This window comes from Rattus rattus, chromosome 16 (assembly GCF_011064425.1).
Source record: "Rattus rattus isolate New Zealand chromosome 16, Rrattus_CSIRO_v1, whole genome shotgun sequence".
Taxonomy (NCBI): domain Eukaryota; kingdom Metazoa; phylum Chordata; class Mammalia; order Rodentia; family Muridae; genus Rattus; species Rattus rattus.
In genome coordinates this window covers 1,602,630-1,618,032 of record NC_046169.1, presented here as the reverse complement: position 1 = coordinate 1,618,032, position 15,403 = coordinate 1,602,630, and the positions used below count along the sequence as shown (strand labels likewise).

Here is a 15,403-nt window from a genome sequence, read left to right as displayed (position 1 = left end):
TATCCCCCACTAGGTCCAGCATCGCGGTGCCCCAAGATATCTGCTGGATATCTTAATTCTCAGTCAGCAAAGCCTCTCACCCACTTTGCTCCATCCCATATCACACTGCCGAAGGCCTCTCTCTGAGCCGTCAGCAATCTCTCTACCTATCTAGATCCCAAGGCAGGTTTCCATGCCAGAAACACACATCCCAACTCTGTGGTGGCCCAGACCAGCTGCCGCACACTTTCTTACACTTAAATCTACACATGGAAGAACATGCAACACAGTAACCTTTGACCCAATTGATAAGATATAATTGCCCACCTACACCTGCAAAGCCCAGTACCATCCATCCCTTAAAAACATCTGTAACAACCTGTAAAGGTACAGCGTGGAATCTTAACGTCACCTGCCATATTGTCCTGCCACAGCTTCTCTCCCTCTCCCTCTTGTCTCTTCCCTATTTCCGTTCCAGTCTCCTCCTCTTCCTTCAAACTTTTCTCCCGCCCATTCTTCCTTCTCATCCAATGGCAGGCCTCTCTATCTTGTACCTGCCTCACCTGTGACATCATCCCACAAACAACAACAAACAAACAAAATAAAACCTTCAGGGTAGGGGTTGGAGACAAGGTTCAGTGGGTAAGCACTCTTAATGGGCAAGCAGCCACCACGGATGGATGGATGATAGACAGACAGACAGACACAGACAGATGATAGATAGATAGATAGATAGATAGATAGATAGATAGATAGATAGATAGATAGATAGATAGATAGATGAAATGAGTGAGAGAGACAGAGACAGAGACAGAGACAGAGACCAGGATTGAAAGAAAGCCAGACCCGGTCATATACAAGAACGAAAGCAAGCCTGTAATCCCAGAGGTGGGCCAGGGAGTGGAGACAGGATTGCTGGGCTTGCTGGCTGCTAACCTAGGCTCAGTGAGAGACCTGTCTCAGGAAATAAAGTAGAAAATGGCAGAGACAGACCATGATTCCTCTTCTGGCCTCTGCACACATGCCCACAGGTATGTATGCTAATACACGGGCACAAGCTTACAACAGACACATGCATGCACACTCACACACATACACGTACCTGAATGCACACATGCACACACAGATGCTGAACGTCCCCTTTTTACACTCAAGAAAGACATTTCTAGCTTAACTCAGCAGCTGATATTGGTCATGAACTGCCGTGTGCCTCCTGGGTGGTATGTTCTGGGTACTAACTTGTGGTCTCAGGCTTCCAGATTACATTCATCTCCCAAAATCACCACGACATTTATTTTTAACTCGTTGACTAAACAAAATCAGCCAAGGCTCCTGGCACCTTCAAGTCCCAGATGCTGTCCTACACCCATTAGGAGAGTTCAACACCTTATCCTGATGTCCACTGAAACCAGGTCACTTACAGAGCTGTGACCACCTGTGGAGTGGCAACTACCTTGGCAGATAGTGCATGCCCCATCACTGAAAGGATCCAAGCAAGACTGCCATGGAAGAAAACGAATACTCAGGTAAGATTCCCAGGCGTCAGTGCTGACATGCATTTTGCCCAGGAGAGTTGGGGGAGGGGTGTTCTCCAGTCCCTCTTTACCCGAGGGTAAATTCCCAAGAAGAGCCAGGAGGTTGCCAGGAGGTGAGCATTGACTGACACCCGTGGCACATAGCCAGGTGGAACGGGGAGGGTGGAACAGGGAAATTCAAGGCCCCTCCCTTCTGTGACTCAATACCTTCCCAACAAAATTCACTCCAGCTGGGCAGCTGGGGGTCAGATAGCGCTGAAAGCCAATTTGAACGGGAACTTGGAATTCAGAATGAATTCTCAGAATCAGGGTAAGGGAGAGCTGGGAAACTGCGTGGGAAAACATCAAGACAGGGTTGGGGGGCAGCTCGGGTGAGATCTGAAGAGTGTGGGTGGTATCTGGGGATTGGACTTTGGTATGGGGCAGGAACTGGGATGTGGTGTCTTATAACTAGGGAAGGCAGTCAGGGTTGGAGGCAGCAGAGTAGCTAGGACTTGAGGATCAAGGCATAAGTCTGGGGAGTTGGGAGTCAGAACCAACAAAGGAGCTCCCCCTAGAGCTGAGGCTTGGGGACCCATCATTGCAAGAAAGAAGGGTGGGGCTCAGCTTCTGGCTGTACGTCTGTCTCTCTGGAAATGACCTGGACTGGAGTTGAACTCACTGCTTGCTGGCGTGTGGGCAGACTCTAGTAGGATAGGCAGAAATCCAGAGAGACAGACCCAGAGATACACAAACGAGACATAAACAGACCGAGATGAGAAGTGATGGACACGCGCCATACAGGTAAACACAGTGGTGGACAGTTCGCACAGACAGAAAATTGAGAAAGAAGGAGCCTGGGTCCACTGAGACCCTCTGCTTCAGATAGGGCTCTAGATACGCTCCTTGGATGTTTAGACTCTAAGTGATGGGGAAACAGTTAGGGGTGGAGCCCATACCCCATGTACTCAACAGTACTCTCCATGCTAACAGGATACTGGGAGCCTCCTAGGAGACGATGCTGCTGTGCAAGACGGGGGACTCAGCTCGTGCTGGTGGGGCTACTGAGCACAGTAATGTGGGCTGGCCTGTTGGCCCTGCTCCTTCTATGGCGTAAGGACATCCTCAGCCCCATAGCTCCCCAACCTATTGCGACATTCTGCCCCCATCCCCTGCCACCTGATCACCCCATCTTCTGTCTCACCCTAATGTCTACTGTCACCCAGCGTCCCCGGTCCTACCCTAACCCCGGCTGACTAATAACTATCTTTCTTGTCTGATCCTCTTCCCACGGACCCCCTAGACTGGGAAACAGAGAAGAGTCTAAAACAGCTGGGAGACGCTGCAATCCAGAACGGTACGAAAGGGTCAAGATGGGCTACCAGAAGTGCAGGTTGGGATGGTCAGCCGTTGCCATTTTCTGTCATTGACCCCTGTGGGGACTGCCTCAATGACACCCTCTCCCTAGGGAACTGATGGGCCGTCTCCAATACTTTCACCTCAGTAGAAAACGTCTTCAAAGTCTAGAGAAGCAAGGTTGTCTGTCATCTGATATCTGTTCGGATGGCAGGGTCCACGAAACCACTTGAGCCTCCCTTGGCCCTTCAGTACCATGGGCTACCAAGTGAAGAAAGAAAGAGAAAGAAAGCCTCTGAGGCTGAGGGTGTAGCTCAGTCGGCAGAGCGCACGCCCTGGGTTCCATCCCCAGGGCTGCACAACCGGGCAGCACTGTAGTGCGTACTGGTGACTCCAGAAATTGAAAGGTAGAGGCAGAAGGATCGTAAGTTCAAGTCCCAGACCATCCTGAGTTACATGAGACCTGTCTCAAAGAGAAAGAAAGGGAGGTAGGGAGGAAAGTCCTCAGAAAGTGCGGCTTCTGTTCTCAGAGTCAATCCCAAAGGAAGGGGAGGCCATACCTGATTATTCAGTTCTACCCTGTACCTCATATGTTCCACCTCTCCCTTGCTCCATGCAGTGTGTGTGTGTGTGTGTGTGTGTGTGTGTGTGTGTGTGTGTGTGTGTGTGTAAAAGCTGAAATTATTGTAGTGATGTGAAAAAGGTTCCTGATCTGAGGGTTGGGGTGAAGCCCCCAGCCTTAACTGAATGCCTTAACTGGGTATGGGGGTACACGCTTGCCTGTTGTGTCAGGAGGTTGAGGCAGGAGGACTGCAAGTGTAAAAGTGATGGGGGCTGCAAAGGGGGAAAGGAGAAGAAGGGGGAGGGAAGGGGTGGGTGGAAAGTGGGTCTCTATGATTCTTAAAAGCACTCTCTTCTTCCTCCCTCTGTCCCAGTCTCCCATGTTACCAAGGACTTACAAAATTACCAGAGTAATCAGTTGGCCCAGAAGTCCCAGGGTGAGCCAGTGACCTCCTGTCGGTTTGGGTTGGGGAAGGAGAATGAGGCTGGAGTGGCCTTGGATAGCCAGCAGTGGCTATCCATGCCCTGCTGCAAACCACACAGCAAGGAGGCAGCCCTAAGGCCCATGGAGAAAGAGGTGGGGGCGGGGGACACTCTCCAGAAACCTTGTCATCACTGAGTTCTGCTCTCCGGGCAGCTCTTCAGATGTCACAAAACTTGGAAGAGCTCCAAGCTGAACAGAAGCAAATGAAATCTCAGGGTAAGCCAGGGTGGGCGGAAGCAGGAAGCTCCCCATCTCAGGAACCACATGGACACAGGGGGCTGGAGGCTAGGGTCGGGATCAGGGGTGGGGAACGAAAGAAAGGAGAAGAAAGGGAGAGGAGGACCTGTAGGTGGCATCCCAGGGTGACCTGACAACGGAGTAGCATCTCTGAGACCAGACATGCACCTTTCAGACTCTCAGCTCTCTCAGAACCTGAACGAACTCCAAGAGGATCTGATCAACGTCAAATCCCAGAGTGAGACTCGGAAAGACAGGGGGAAAGGGGGAAACTGAGTGGGAGGGTGTGGCGCTGGGAGAGTCAGTCAGTGTCTGAAGGCTGCCCCCATCTTCACACCTCTCAGACTCTGAACTCTCCCAGAACCTGAACACACTCCAAGAGGATCTAGTCAACGTCAAATCCCAGGGTAAGACTTGAATGACGAGGGGAAAGGGGTAAACTGAGCGAGAAGGGAGTGGTCCTTGGAGATGCCAGTCGGTTTCTGAAGGCTGCACCCATCCCTCATCTCCCTAGGCTTGAATGAGAAGCGCGCGGCCTCAGATTCTCTGGAGAAGCTACAGGAAGAGGTGGCAAAACTGTGGATTGAGATACTGATGTCAAAGGGTGAGCCTGGTCTACCATCGATGGCAGCCTGTGACCAAATACAGTGACACTCTGTGTGTGGCGTACGAGGTGACTGTGCTGACACAATTGTGTGGCATGGCGTGACGGCCGTTCTGTGTGACGTTCGTGGATCCGAGTTGCTGTGGGGACTTAGAAGACTCTCTGTTGATGGGGGTGGGGGTCACACTGTCTTCTCCCTCCGGGATAAAGCTAACCACCACTAGCTTCCCGTTCCTGTTGTCTGCCCAGCCAGGCAGGGAGATGTGGTCGTCAGGAGCCCTGTCACAGGTGGCAGGGACAGAGGAGCCGCTCCATGTTGTGCCCCCTGGAAGCAGCCTAGGGAGTTTCCTCAACTCTCTAGGGATCTCAACAAGAATTTTTAAACTATTTTTATGTTTTGTTTACTCTGTGTGTGTGTGTGTGTGTGTGTGTGTGTGTGTGTGAGTGTGTGTGCTAGGGGGATGGAGGGATGTGCACATGTACATATATGGAACATGTATGGAGCATGGTGCATGTATGAAGTCAGAGGACAACCTCAGGTGTCAGCCCTTGCCTTCTATCTTGTGTGAGAGCCATCATTATCCACTGCATACACCAGGCTGGCTCAGGAGTATTCACGGGTTCCTCTGCCTCTGCCTCACGCCTTGCCAAGGGGGGGTGGTGGGTTTATGGTTCATGCTCCATGCCCAGCTTTAACCAGATCTGGGGATCTAAGCTGAGGTCCTCATACCTGCTCAGCCCAGAAATTTTAAATGAACCCAGGGCAGTTCCCAAGAGGGTGACCATGGCTGAGGCCAAAGATCCACAAGGGTGCAAGAAGACAGGACATTTTTACCGCAAACAGAACCAACAGTCTTGTTTGGTAGTCCTAGGGCATAGCTGGCAGAGGAATGAAGTCCAATCGGAGATCATTTGCATTGTGGTTTTGATATAAAATATCGGTATGTGGAAAGAATACAGAGATATCCGTGCACTGCCTCCATGCAGGCGGCATTGAAAGCAAATGCTAATTGTGCTGGAAGTCTGCCTCCCTGCTACTGAGAGGCTCCATCATCCCAAGATGTCTCCTCTCCTGCTGTGCCACCTCACCTTCACTACAGCAGCCTCCCTAGACTGACCCACTCGGTGCTAAGGGACATGACATCACCGCCAGAAGGGACATGACATCACTGCCAGAAGGGACATGACATCACCGCCAGGGACAGCACAGATGGTGGGAATGTCGGCCCCAGCAGACCTTGCAGCGAGAGTCATCACCGTGCCCGTAACTCAGGATAGAGCGAGGTTGCATTGCCCTCCCTGCACTGGTGCCTCATTGCCCTTGACTTTTCTCCCTTGCGCTCCTGGGAAGCCCCAGCTGCCCCAAAGGGATAAGAGAAGGGGAAGGAACTTTGCTTGGTCAGAAGGAGTCCCCATCCCCTGGGGCATGTGGCTCTGGGGATCCCAGCAGAAAACCCCTGTGGTTTCTTAGGGTGGAGAATGAGGGGACTCTAGGTCATGTACAATGCTCACAGATTTCTCACCACTTACACACATATATGCACCACATACACACATACACACACAACACATATACACACATATGCACAACATGCATACCACACATATACATAACACACATAGAACACACGTCACATATATACACATACAACATACATTACACTAAACATATACCTTACACATGCATGACATATACAGACCACAAACACACATCACATACATACACACCACAAATACACAGCACATAAACACACACAACATACACATACACAGACCACACGCACAGTGCACACATATCACAGACACACACACTCTCTGCTTCCCACCTCACCAGAGGAAAACTAGAATTACTGATGAATGCAGCCACAAGATCCAAATGTGCTCTACCCACTGAGGAGAATCTGGGCTCCTCTCTCTCTCTCTCTCTCTCTCTCTCTCTCTCTCTCTGTGTGTGTGTGTGTGTGTGTGTGTGTGTGTGTGTGTGTGTGTGTTCCTCAACCTCCTGCCTCCAACCCTTACTCTTTTCTTTCCTTTTGATTTTTTTCAAATATCCTTTGAACGTTTTTAATCTCTGTTTTATTTTTAATTATGAGGCAGGGGTGTGGGCACTGTGCCTGCCGGTTGAGTTTTGAGTTTTACATCAGTCGAGACCAGATGCAAAGAGCTGGAGTTACAGGCAGTTGTGAGCTGTCTAACGTGGGTGCTGGGAACAGAACTCGGGTCCTCTGTAAGCCATGCATGCTCTTAATTTCTGCTTTGGCTGAAGTGTCTGTGGGGTGGGGCTGTGGCTGAAGTGTCTGTGGGGGTGGGAGTAGCTGAGGTCTCTGTGGGGATGGACGGTAGCTGAGGTCTCTTTGTGGGTGGAGGACAAATGATGTGTCTGGGGGCATGGGATGGCTAAGGTGTCTGTGAAGGTGGGGAGTAGCTGAGGTAACTGGGTGTGGGAGTAGGGGTATCTGTGGAGGTGGGGGTACCTGAGGTATCTATAGGGTGAGGGGTAGCTGAGGTACCTATGGGGGTGTGGGTGTATCTGAGGCATCTGTGGGGTGGAGATGAAATGTGTCTGACGTGTCTGTAGTGATGGTTCTGGTAGTTAAGGTATCGCTGACCATGGAAGTGCTTGTTAGATGCTAGTAACCTTGGAACTGGAAGTGTTTCACAATGCCGGTGGCTGAGTTGTGATTGGCCTTGGCTGCTAGTGGCTGGCCCCAGTAGTTGAGGTATTAATGATGCGGTTAGTGACAACTGCCATTCTTCTAACCACTGAGGTGTCTGTGGTGAGAGTGTTAGTGGCTGACAAGGTCTCACCAGAGAACCGGCTAGTTTTGGCGGCTCCATGCACAAAGCCATCTGCAGACTGGCAATGGTTAGATTTTAAGCTTGGCAGGACAGGACAGTTCTCCAGCCCAGATCCCTGGGTGACTGCAGGAGAGACATTACCCACCACAGTATTTCCTGAGCTTCTCTTCAATGTGTGACCCCAGGAACGGCATGCAACGTGTGTCCCAAGGACTGGCTCCATTTCCAACAGAAGTGCTACTATTTTGGTGAGGGCTCCAAGCAGTGGATCCAGGCCAAGTTCACCTGCAGTGACCTGGAAGGACGGCTAGTCAGCATTCACAGCCAGAAGGAGCAGGTACCACGACTCTAAAGAGACAGTGGGCAGCAGGGTGGCAGTAGGTGGGGGGAGTGGGGCGTAGGATCCCACCCTGGCCTTCTGGAATGGAGGGCAACGGTAATGTCCACCTCCGCCTAGGACTTCCTGATGCAACATATCAACAAGAAGGAGTCCTGGATTGGTCTCCAGGATCTCAATATGGAGGGAGAGTTCATATGGCCGGATGGGAGCCCTGTGGGTTATAGGTAAGGGGAACTCTGGGAACAAGCAAAGGAGGAGAAACAAAATCCAGGGCTCAGGGAAAGGGTCCTGCGGGCTACAGGTGAAGGAAAGTCCGGGAGCGCCTTAGCTATGGGGAAAGGAGGAAGGACCTTCAAGCAGCAAGCACAGATTGGAAAGGTGCTTCTTGGCTGCATGGGTGGAGGGAGTACGGGAGTAATGGGGGAGGCCCAGGTCCAGATCCCCAAAGGGGAAACCGGGGCTGTGAAAGGAGGCTAATGGGGAGAGGGTCTGCAAAGAAGGGAAACCTCCCTGACCACATCCCTAGGGGTATCTCTTGTTCCAGCAACTGGAGTCCAGGGGAGCCCAACAATGGGGGCCAGGGTGAGGACTGCGTCATGATGCGGGGATCTGGCCAGTGGAATGACGCCTTCTGCCGCAGCTACCTGGATGCCTGGGTGTGTGAGCAGCTGGCAACCTGTGACCTATCCGCCCCCTTAGCCTCTGTGACGCCAACAGGACCCACCCCCAAGAATGAACCCTGACTAAGTTCTGTGCTTCCTCTCCTGGATTTCTCCTCTACCTTTGTCATGGAAACAACCAGGCCTTGAGGATGCCCCTGTCAAGGCCCGATTGCTCTCTGTGACTGAGGCTAGGATTATGTCCCCTCCCAAACTGAAGTGGCTGGTGGAGGCCAGCTCCTGCCAGCTATCCAGAAAGCCTCTCCCGCTAAGCTGACCATCCCATTCCGTCTGCCCTCTTCAAACCTGAGCCCCAGCCATACTGGCATCTGTGGGCAGTTAAGCCAACCCAGGAGCTACTGAGAACAAAGATTCTGAGGAAGGCTTCTTCTGCAGTCCCCACCACCTATCAAGTCTTCCATTTTCTTCTACGCTGCATCGGAGAACAGAGGTTCCCTCTCCCCAGGATCCGGAAGTGAGTCCTCCCATCAAGTGTGCACCAGTGAAATCCAGTCATGGCTGGTCCCCAGCATTCCTACCCTCTTTGGAGCTGCACTAGGTGTACTCCTGGTGTGGGACGTATTGAAGGGACTGTGGCCAGCTCCAGCGCGGTGAGCTTGGCTCTGGGAGGCCTTGCCCTTCTCTCCCATTCCCTCCGCCTTGCTAAAAGTGTTAGATCACATTCCTGAGGCTAGACCCCAAGGTCTATCCCCTTATTTGGCCACTTCCTCCTCCTGAGGCCGCCTACAAAGGCCCAGCTATCCAAGTATTAAAGTCCAGCAATCAAAAGCCCCCTTCAGTTTCACCTAATCAACATGTTCTACACCCAGGCTACCTCTTTTTCTCTTCATAAAAATTACACCTGCAAGGTCATCGGATGCTGTTTTTCTGCCTGAGTCAGAAAGCAGCCACTTAACTTTTCTTCCCTGCTTAATAAAGGGTCTCTCTGAGAAAACAGGTGTTTGGGTGTGGTTTGTGCCTAATTGGGGCGGGGGCCTCCAGTTGTGCAGGGGTGGGGGGAAGGGTGCTCCTTCAGGTATCAGCACAGTTTCAGAGACTTGGTGCCCAAAGCTCTCTTTAAGAATGATGCACAACTGGCACGGAATTCACACTTAACTATATCTTGGTTATCTCTTTTCCTATATCCTTAGAATGACATGCTAGGTAGGGCTGAGAATGAGGCTCAGAAGCACGTGACCCAAGTAGGTATGCTGGCGCCGCTATAATCCGAGCACGCCAATGCTGTGGCTTCCGCCTGCCTGGACAATTCAGTGAGACCCAAGTAGATAAGAGAGCCGGCCTGAGTTGATCACGGAGTCTCCTGAGTCTATACAGTGGGAGGAAAGCGGTCTTCTTTAGGCGTCTGCAGCCCCGACACGTATATACGTAAACACGTTTTTAAGATGCTTAAGGAAGGGGGTTGGGGATTTAGCTCAGTGGTAGAGCGCTTGCCTAGGAAGCGCAAGGCCATGGGTTCGGTCCCCAGCTCCGAAAAAAAAAGAACCAAAAAAAAAAGATGCTTAAGGAAGGTTGCAACTGAGAAAGACATCGCACACCAATCTCGGGCTCTACATGCACACACGAAATAAACGTTCTTAGAAATTAGGCGGAGGGCTAGAGACATGGCCCAGCAGTTAATAACACACTGCTCTACCGTAGGACGGGGGTGGGGTGGGGTGGGGTGGGGTAGGGGTGCTTCGGATGGTGACGCTCCTATCAGATGGCTACCTGCAACAGCTCTAAATCCGATCCCCGCTCTGGCCTCCAGTGACCTGCGTTTAAGTTCACAAACGCACACACAGACACACACATAAAGTCTTAAAATAAGAAGTCAAGAGTGGTGGTGCTCAACTTTAATCTCAGCACTAGGGAGGTAGACCTGAGTGTGAGGCCAGCCTGGTCTACACAGCGAGTCCAGGACAGCCAGGAAAACACGATTCAGACTCTGCTTAAAAGAGGAAATGTGATGAGCCCCACTGGGTTACGCACTCCATCTCAGGCAGAGTCAGAGGGGTGGGACTTCATAGTCATCCCACCATTATGTTTACAAGCAAGGCTGAAGCCAGCCTGTGCCAGCAGAAACCTGTCTCGGAATAAACTGTTTAAATATTAACCTTAAAACCCTCTGAGGTTTCCAGATGAGAGGCTGGTGCACCACTGTTCTCTCGCTGTGATCCCTGAGGCACCCAGCAGCTCTCTAGAATGTACCAGAAACAAATTCTTAAGCACACCCAAACCTGCGGAATCTGACTGTAGGGGTGAGACCTGCACTTCTGTTTTGTTCTGAAACCACCTGAGTTTCTAAGTCCTTGGGGTGACGCTGACGCCCTGGAGTACCGTTTCTCAAAATAAGGGCCCTGGGGAGACCTCTGAGAATGGGGCTGGAAGGCAAACCTCTGGTCCAGGGAGCCTAGGGGTGGACCAGTGATTCTGCACGCGGGACAACCATGCTGACCCTGATGTCGGTGCTGGTGCTGATGCTGACGGTGCACAAGCCACTCTGAGTACAAACGTCTAAGGGGAGAGTAACCACACAGATGGTTTTAGGCACAGCCACGCCCTCCTTTACTATCTGACTTTTGGAGGTTTTTTTTTTTTTTAAAGAACAAATGGGGGTTGGGGATTTAGCGCAGTGGTAGAGCGCTTGCCTAGCAAGCGCAAGGCCCTGGGTTCGGTCCCCAGCTCAAAAAAAAAAAAGAGATTTGAGGAAAACTGAGTTTCGAGGGAAGAGTACCCCTGCCTCCCACTTGTTTAAGAAAGAATCCTCTGCTCCCACCGCTGATCTCAAACTTGCTTAGCAGAGGATGGCCTTGAACTTACGATCTTTCTCCCTCTACCTTCCTAGTGCTGGGATGAGACAATCTGCACCACTATGCCCATTTTATGTGGTGTAAGGAATCAAACCCAGGGCACCCTACAAACTAGGCTATGGCGCTGGCATTTTGCCAGGCCCTGGTTCCTCTTAGCCTCATATCCCTGCCCCTCCAGACTGCAGGCTCCATCGACAATTCCATAGGTGTCCGATCTCCCCAGTACATCCAAGCCTCCAACCTTATCTGAAAGCACAGGCCAAGTGAGCCCAATGTCCGGTTCCTTACTCTCCGCCTATGCCTGACAACTTTGCCTTCCGACTCCCTCAGTCTGGGACCGGGGACCAGGATCAGGATATCGGCAGATCTGACGCCCCTACACAAGACACAACACAAACTTGGAAACGGGATCTGCTCAACCTTTATGTCCCGTGGGGTCAGCGTCCCTCCAGGGCCCGATCTCGGGCAATAACAGCCTCTTCAAACTTGATCATGAGTGTGGTCCCCTTGTGCCAGTGCGCTGTAACTTTGGCGGGGAAGCCGCTGTGCGTGAGCACAGCCTCCACGATGCCCGCTGTGAAGCTGGCACAGTTCAGCGTGCTGTTCTCCTTGGGCACGGAGATGTAGGTGTTAATGAGAGGCTCCCTCTCAATGATGTAGAAAGTGCGGGCGTCGTCGTTGGCCTGCTCCAGCTTGTCCGCCTCCTTGCCGAACAGTGCCTTCCACACCGCACCCTTGACGAACAGCAGCGCACCCAGCACCTTGGTCTCACGCCGAGCACCCTTCTCACGGGCCACCAGGGCATCTAGGACTCGGGCGCCCACCTGGCGGCCCAGGGCAGCCAAGCGTGCCTGGAGCTCTGCCACAGAGAAAACGCGGCTCTGACAGTGCTGCACCAGCTCGGAGAAGAGAAGGGCGAAGGCGCTCAGGCTCACCTCAGTGCGGGGCCGCACCAGTGCGCGCTCTAGGAGCGCCGACTTCCCGCGCGTGAAACGCGCCTCCATGATGCAGTCCTGTAGGGAGACCAAAAGTCAGGGCGATGGGTGGATGAGGCCCAGGAGGAGAACCAGGATACCCATATAACCCATCTGTACCCGCGCTAAGCATTATAGTGTCAAACAGATGAGAAAGAGAGCAGACATTAAACTGCTGGTAAAACACACCCCATAATTTAGCAAGTAAAGCGCAAATACCAGAGTGAGCGCCTTACAACCTTGCCTGCCAATGGGGGAAAAAGAGAGATGTGGACTTCAAAACATGTACTGTTCTTGCAAAGCACTTGAATCAGTTCCCAACTCCCACTCCACATGGCTCACAACCACCTGTAAGTCCAGCTCCAGGAAGAATCAATACCTCTGGCCTCTGACTGCACTCACGCGCACAAACCCATACTCAGACACACACGCATATAATTAAAAAGAACTCTTTAAAGGGAAATAACAGGGAACAATAGAAACTACCCCAAAGTTGGAGACCCAAGAGACTTCTTAGTCATGAAAAGCACTTGGGGATATGGCTCCATCAGTACATGAAATCCCGTGTTTGATTCCCTGAACTGCATAAAGCCAGGTATGGTGGTACAATTCCATAATCCCTGACTGAACTCAAGAGGTAGAGGCAGAGGCAGGAGGATCAGGAGTCTGAGGCCGCTCTCTGCTACATATGGAATTTGGGACCAACCTAGGCTACATGAGACCTTGTCTCTTTAATTAAAAAAAAATAAAATAAAATAAAAAAATAAGCTGGAGAGAGGGTTAAGCAGTTAAGATCATTTCTTGCTCTTACAGAGAGAATGAATTTGAATTCCAGCACCTACATCACATGGTGATTCTGTAACTAGATCTAGGAGATCCTCTGACCATGGAGGACACCAGGGACACACATGGGAAACACACACATATGCAGGCAGAACACCTATACACATTAAGTAAAGCAAGAAGTCTTCCTAAAGAACTATCCCTGGCAAGATGGCTCAGAAGATAAGGACGCTTACCTGATAACCCAGTTTGATCCTAGGACCCACAGACTGGAAAGAGAGAACTCGCTCTCCAAAGTTGTCCTCTTACCTCCATGCACACTCACAAATGCACATACACACAAACATGCAATGGATAAATTTAAAAAATGTAATTTTTAAGAGGTTGGCACCTGGCAGGGGAATGGTTAAAACTTAAGGCACCAGGCATGGTGCACACCTTTAATCCCAGCACTCAGGAAGCAGAAGCTTCTCCATGACTTAGAGGATAGCCAGGGTTGTTACACAGAAAAGCTGTCTCTCCCCACCCCACCCCCCAAAAAAAGGAAGATGGAGTGCATACAGAGAGGCCAGGAAACTGTGGAGGTGCATGCCTGAGCCCCAGCACTCCAGAGGCTGAGGCAGGAAGATGGCAGAAAGTGCCCAGCCTGGGTGAGTTGCAGCACTGCCTAAACCACAGTGAGACCTTGTTCGTCTTCACTACTTAGATATAGAAATACCATGAAAACACAGCCCCTAGAGTTCCAGAGGCGGACGGCCCGTTCTGAATATGGGCATCACCACCCTGAGGCTGAATAAAAAGAATGAAGCTATCTGAGCGCCAGCATTCGACTGTGGATGCAATGCTAGCTGCCTCACGCCCCTGCCGTCATCTGTCAATGGTCAAATTAACAGACTTTTCCCTCTTCCGGTTGCTTCTTTCAGGTATATATGACCGCAGCAACAAAGAGAAAAGCACTAACACACTGTCTTTAAAAAGGGGGGCGGGGGGAAGTTGAAGAATGGAGAGGGGTCAGAGGACACAATGATGTTTTCCCTAGTTGGCATGTGCTCCTGCCCAATCCCTCCAGGAAAGCCTGAAAGGTATGTGACAGTAAGGGACAGGGTGAGTCAAGGCCAAGCCAGGAAGGGATGCAGAAAATCACCAAGTCTACAACCTGAGCGCGGGGAGCGGCGGAAGTGTCTATTTGTCACGAAGGAAGCCGTTTCCACGGTGACCCTTAACTCTAAAAGACATCCCGTTGGGAACTCACGCTCCCACACTCTCTAGAAAACTGCACCGGTGATGGGGAAACTAGTGGAGGAGCCAGGAGGAAGCGCTGAGAGCCTCTGGGCCTCCCATGCCGGCAGCAGGGAGCCAGCCACAACTGTGAATGGAGACCAAAATGGAATCCGGAGACTGGGGGCCCTGACGTCTCCAGGTGAAGCCTTCATCGCTTCTTGGGGACGGGTTGGAGCCGACAGCACGCCCCTACAAAGCATGTCCCAGGGGCCGGGTCTTGGGGGATTAGGATAGACCGTTCGGCTCCCCAGCTAGGGAAGGGAACCATGCACAACGCTCCACTCGGCTGCTCTAGGACGCTCGGCTGGGACCGCGGAACCCACATCACCCCCTGGAAAACCCAAAGCAGACTGACCCGGGAACGCTGCTCGGGACGCACAGAAAAAAAGACGAGGGCCGTGCGCGCCGGCCCGGAAAGGTCTCAACCGGAACTGTGCCGCGGTGGGTTCAGCGGAACTTCTTGGTGGCGTCGTAAAAGGCCTGTGAGTGCGCAGGCGTATGTGAGCTCGCCGGTGAGTACACGGAGGGCGGGGCGGGGCGGTGGCAGAGAGCGGCCGCAAGGGGGCGCCCGTGTCCCAGCCCAGCGGCCCAGAACCCTGGTCTGCACTGGGTCGTGAGGTCGTGCTTTAAGAGCTGGCCTTTGCGCAGGAGGGTAGTATGCAAAGTATTCTGTCCCAGGAGCACGTGCATGCTCTCGGGCACACATTTTCTTATGTATGTACGTGAGCCGTGGATGTGATGTATTTACACGCAATTTACTCTGACGCGTGATTTTTACCTGTGGGCAAAGGAGCACACTTTGAGGGCATCTTTCCAACTTTCACAGAAGGTGTAGCTACAATGCTTTAATAGTAGTAGTTTTACCTGCGGAGGCATCTGACCACCCTTATATTTCCTTTGTGTGTCAGTGTGTGTCCCATATGCCCAACACTCCTGTGTGCAGAGGTTGACGCTAAGTGACTATCTCTACTGCTCTGGGGGGGTGGGGGGTGTGGTATTTTAAGACAGGGCGTAACTACTGA

General features: G+C 51.9%; 2 protein-coding genes across 3 annotated transcripts; one reads left to right on the top strand and one right to left on the bottom strand.

Moving 5' to 3' along the window:
- Positions 1–2,491: 2,491 nt before the first annotated feature.
- On the top strand, positions 2,492–9,488 carry Fcer2 (Fc fragment of IgE receptor II). The gene is made up of 10 exons (XM_032886709.1): positions 2,492–2,606; positions 2,797–2,850; positions 3,785–3,847; positions 4,048–4,110; positions 4,307–4,369; positions 4,476–4,538; positions 4,646–4,735; positions 7,720–7,871; positions 7,992–8,098; positions 8,419–9,488. The coding sequence occupies exons 1-10, from the start codon at positions 2,570–2,572 to the stop codon at positions 8,615–8,617; spliced, it is 891 nt and encodes a 296-aa protein (XP_032742600.1). The 5' UTR covers positions 2,492–2,569; the 3' UTR covers positions 8,618–9,488.
- Positions 9,489–11,219: 1,731 nt separating this feature from the next.
- Trappc5 (trafficking protein particle complex 5) lies at positions 11,220–14,867 on the bottom strand. 2 transcript variants are annotated; one of them, XM_032886875.1, is made up of 2 exons: positions 14,737–14,867; positions 11,220–12,356 (listed from the first exon to the last, which is right to left on the bottom strand). In XM_032886875.1, the coding sequence occupies exon 2, from the start codon at positions 12,345–12,347 to the stop codon at positions 11,781–11,783; it is 567 nt and encodes a 188-aa protein (XP_032742766.1). In that variant the 5' UTR covers positions 12,348–12,356; positions 14,737–14,867; the 3' UTR covers positions 11,220–11,780. The 2 variants fall into 2 exon arrangements, with proteins under 2 accessions (XP_032742766.1, XP_032742767.1); XM_032886876.1 differs by lacking the exon at positions 14,737–14,867 and adding an exon at positions 13,337–13,417 and having other exon boundaries at positions 11,747–12,356.
- Positions 14,868–15,403: the final 536 nt, after the last annotated feature.

What these genes read in the sequence shown, in the direction of transcription:
- Fcer2 (XM_032886709.1), top strand. Translation starts at nt 2,570, where the DNA reads ATGTGGGCTGGCCTGTTGGCCCTGCTCCTTCTATGGC. An exon ending in AGTCAACGTCAAATCCCAGG is followed by an intron (nt 4,539 to 4,645) that starts GTAAGACTTGAA and finishes TCATCTCCCTAG; the next exon opens with GCTTGAATGAGAAGCGCGCG. An exon ending in GGGAGCCCTGTGGGTTATAG is followed by an intron (nt 8,099 to 8,418) that starts GTAAGGGGAACT and finishes CTCTTGTTCCAG; the next exon opens with CAACTGGAGTCCAGGGGAGC.
- Trappc5 (XM_032886875.1), bottom strand. Translation starts at nt 12,347, where the DNA reads ATGGAGGCGCGTTTCACGCGCGGGAAGTCGGCGCTCCTAGAGCGCGCA.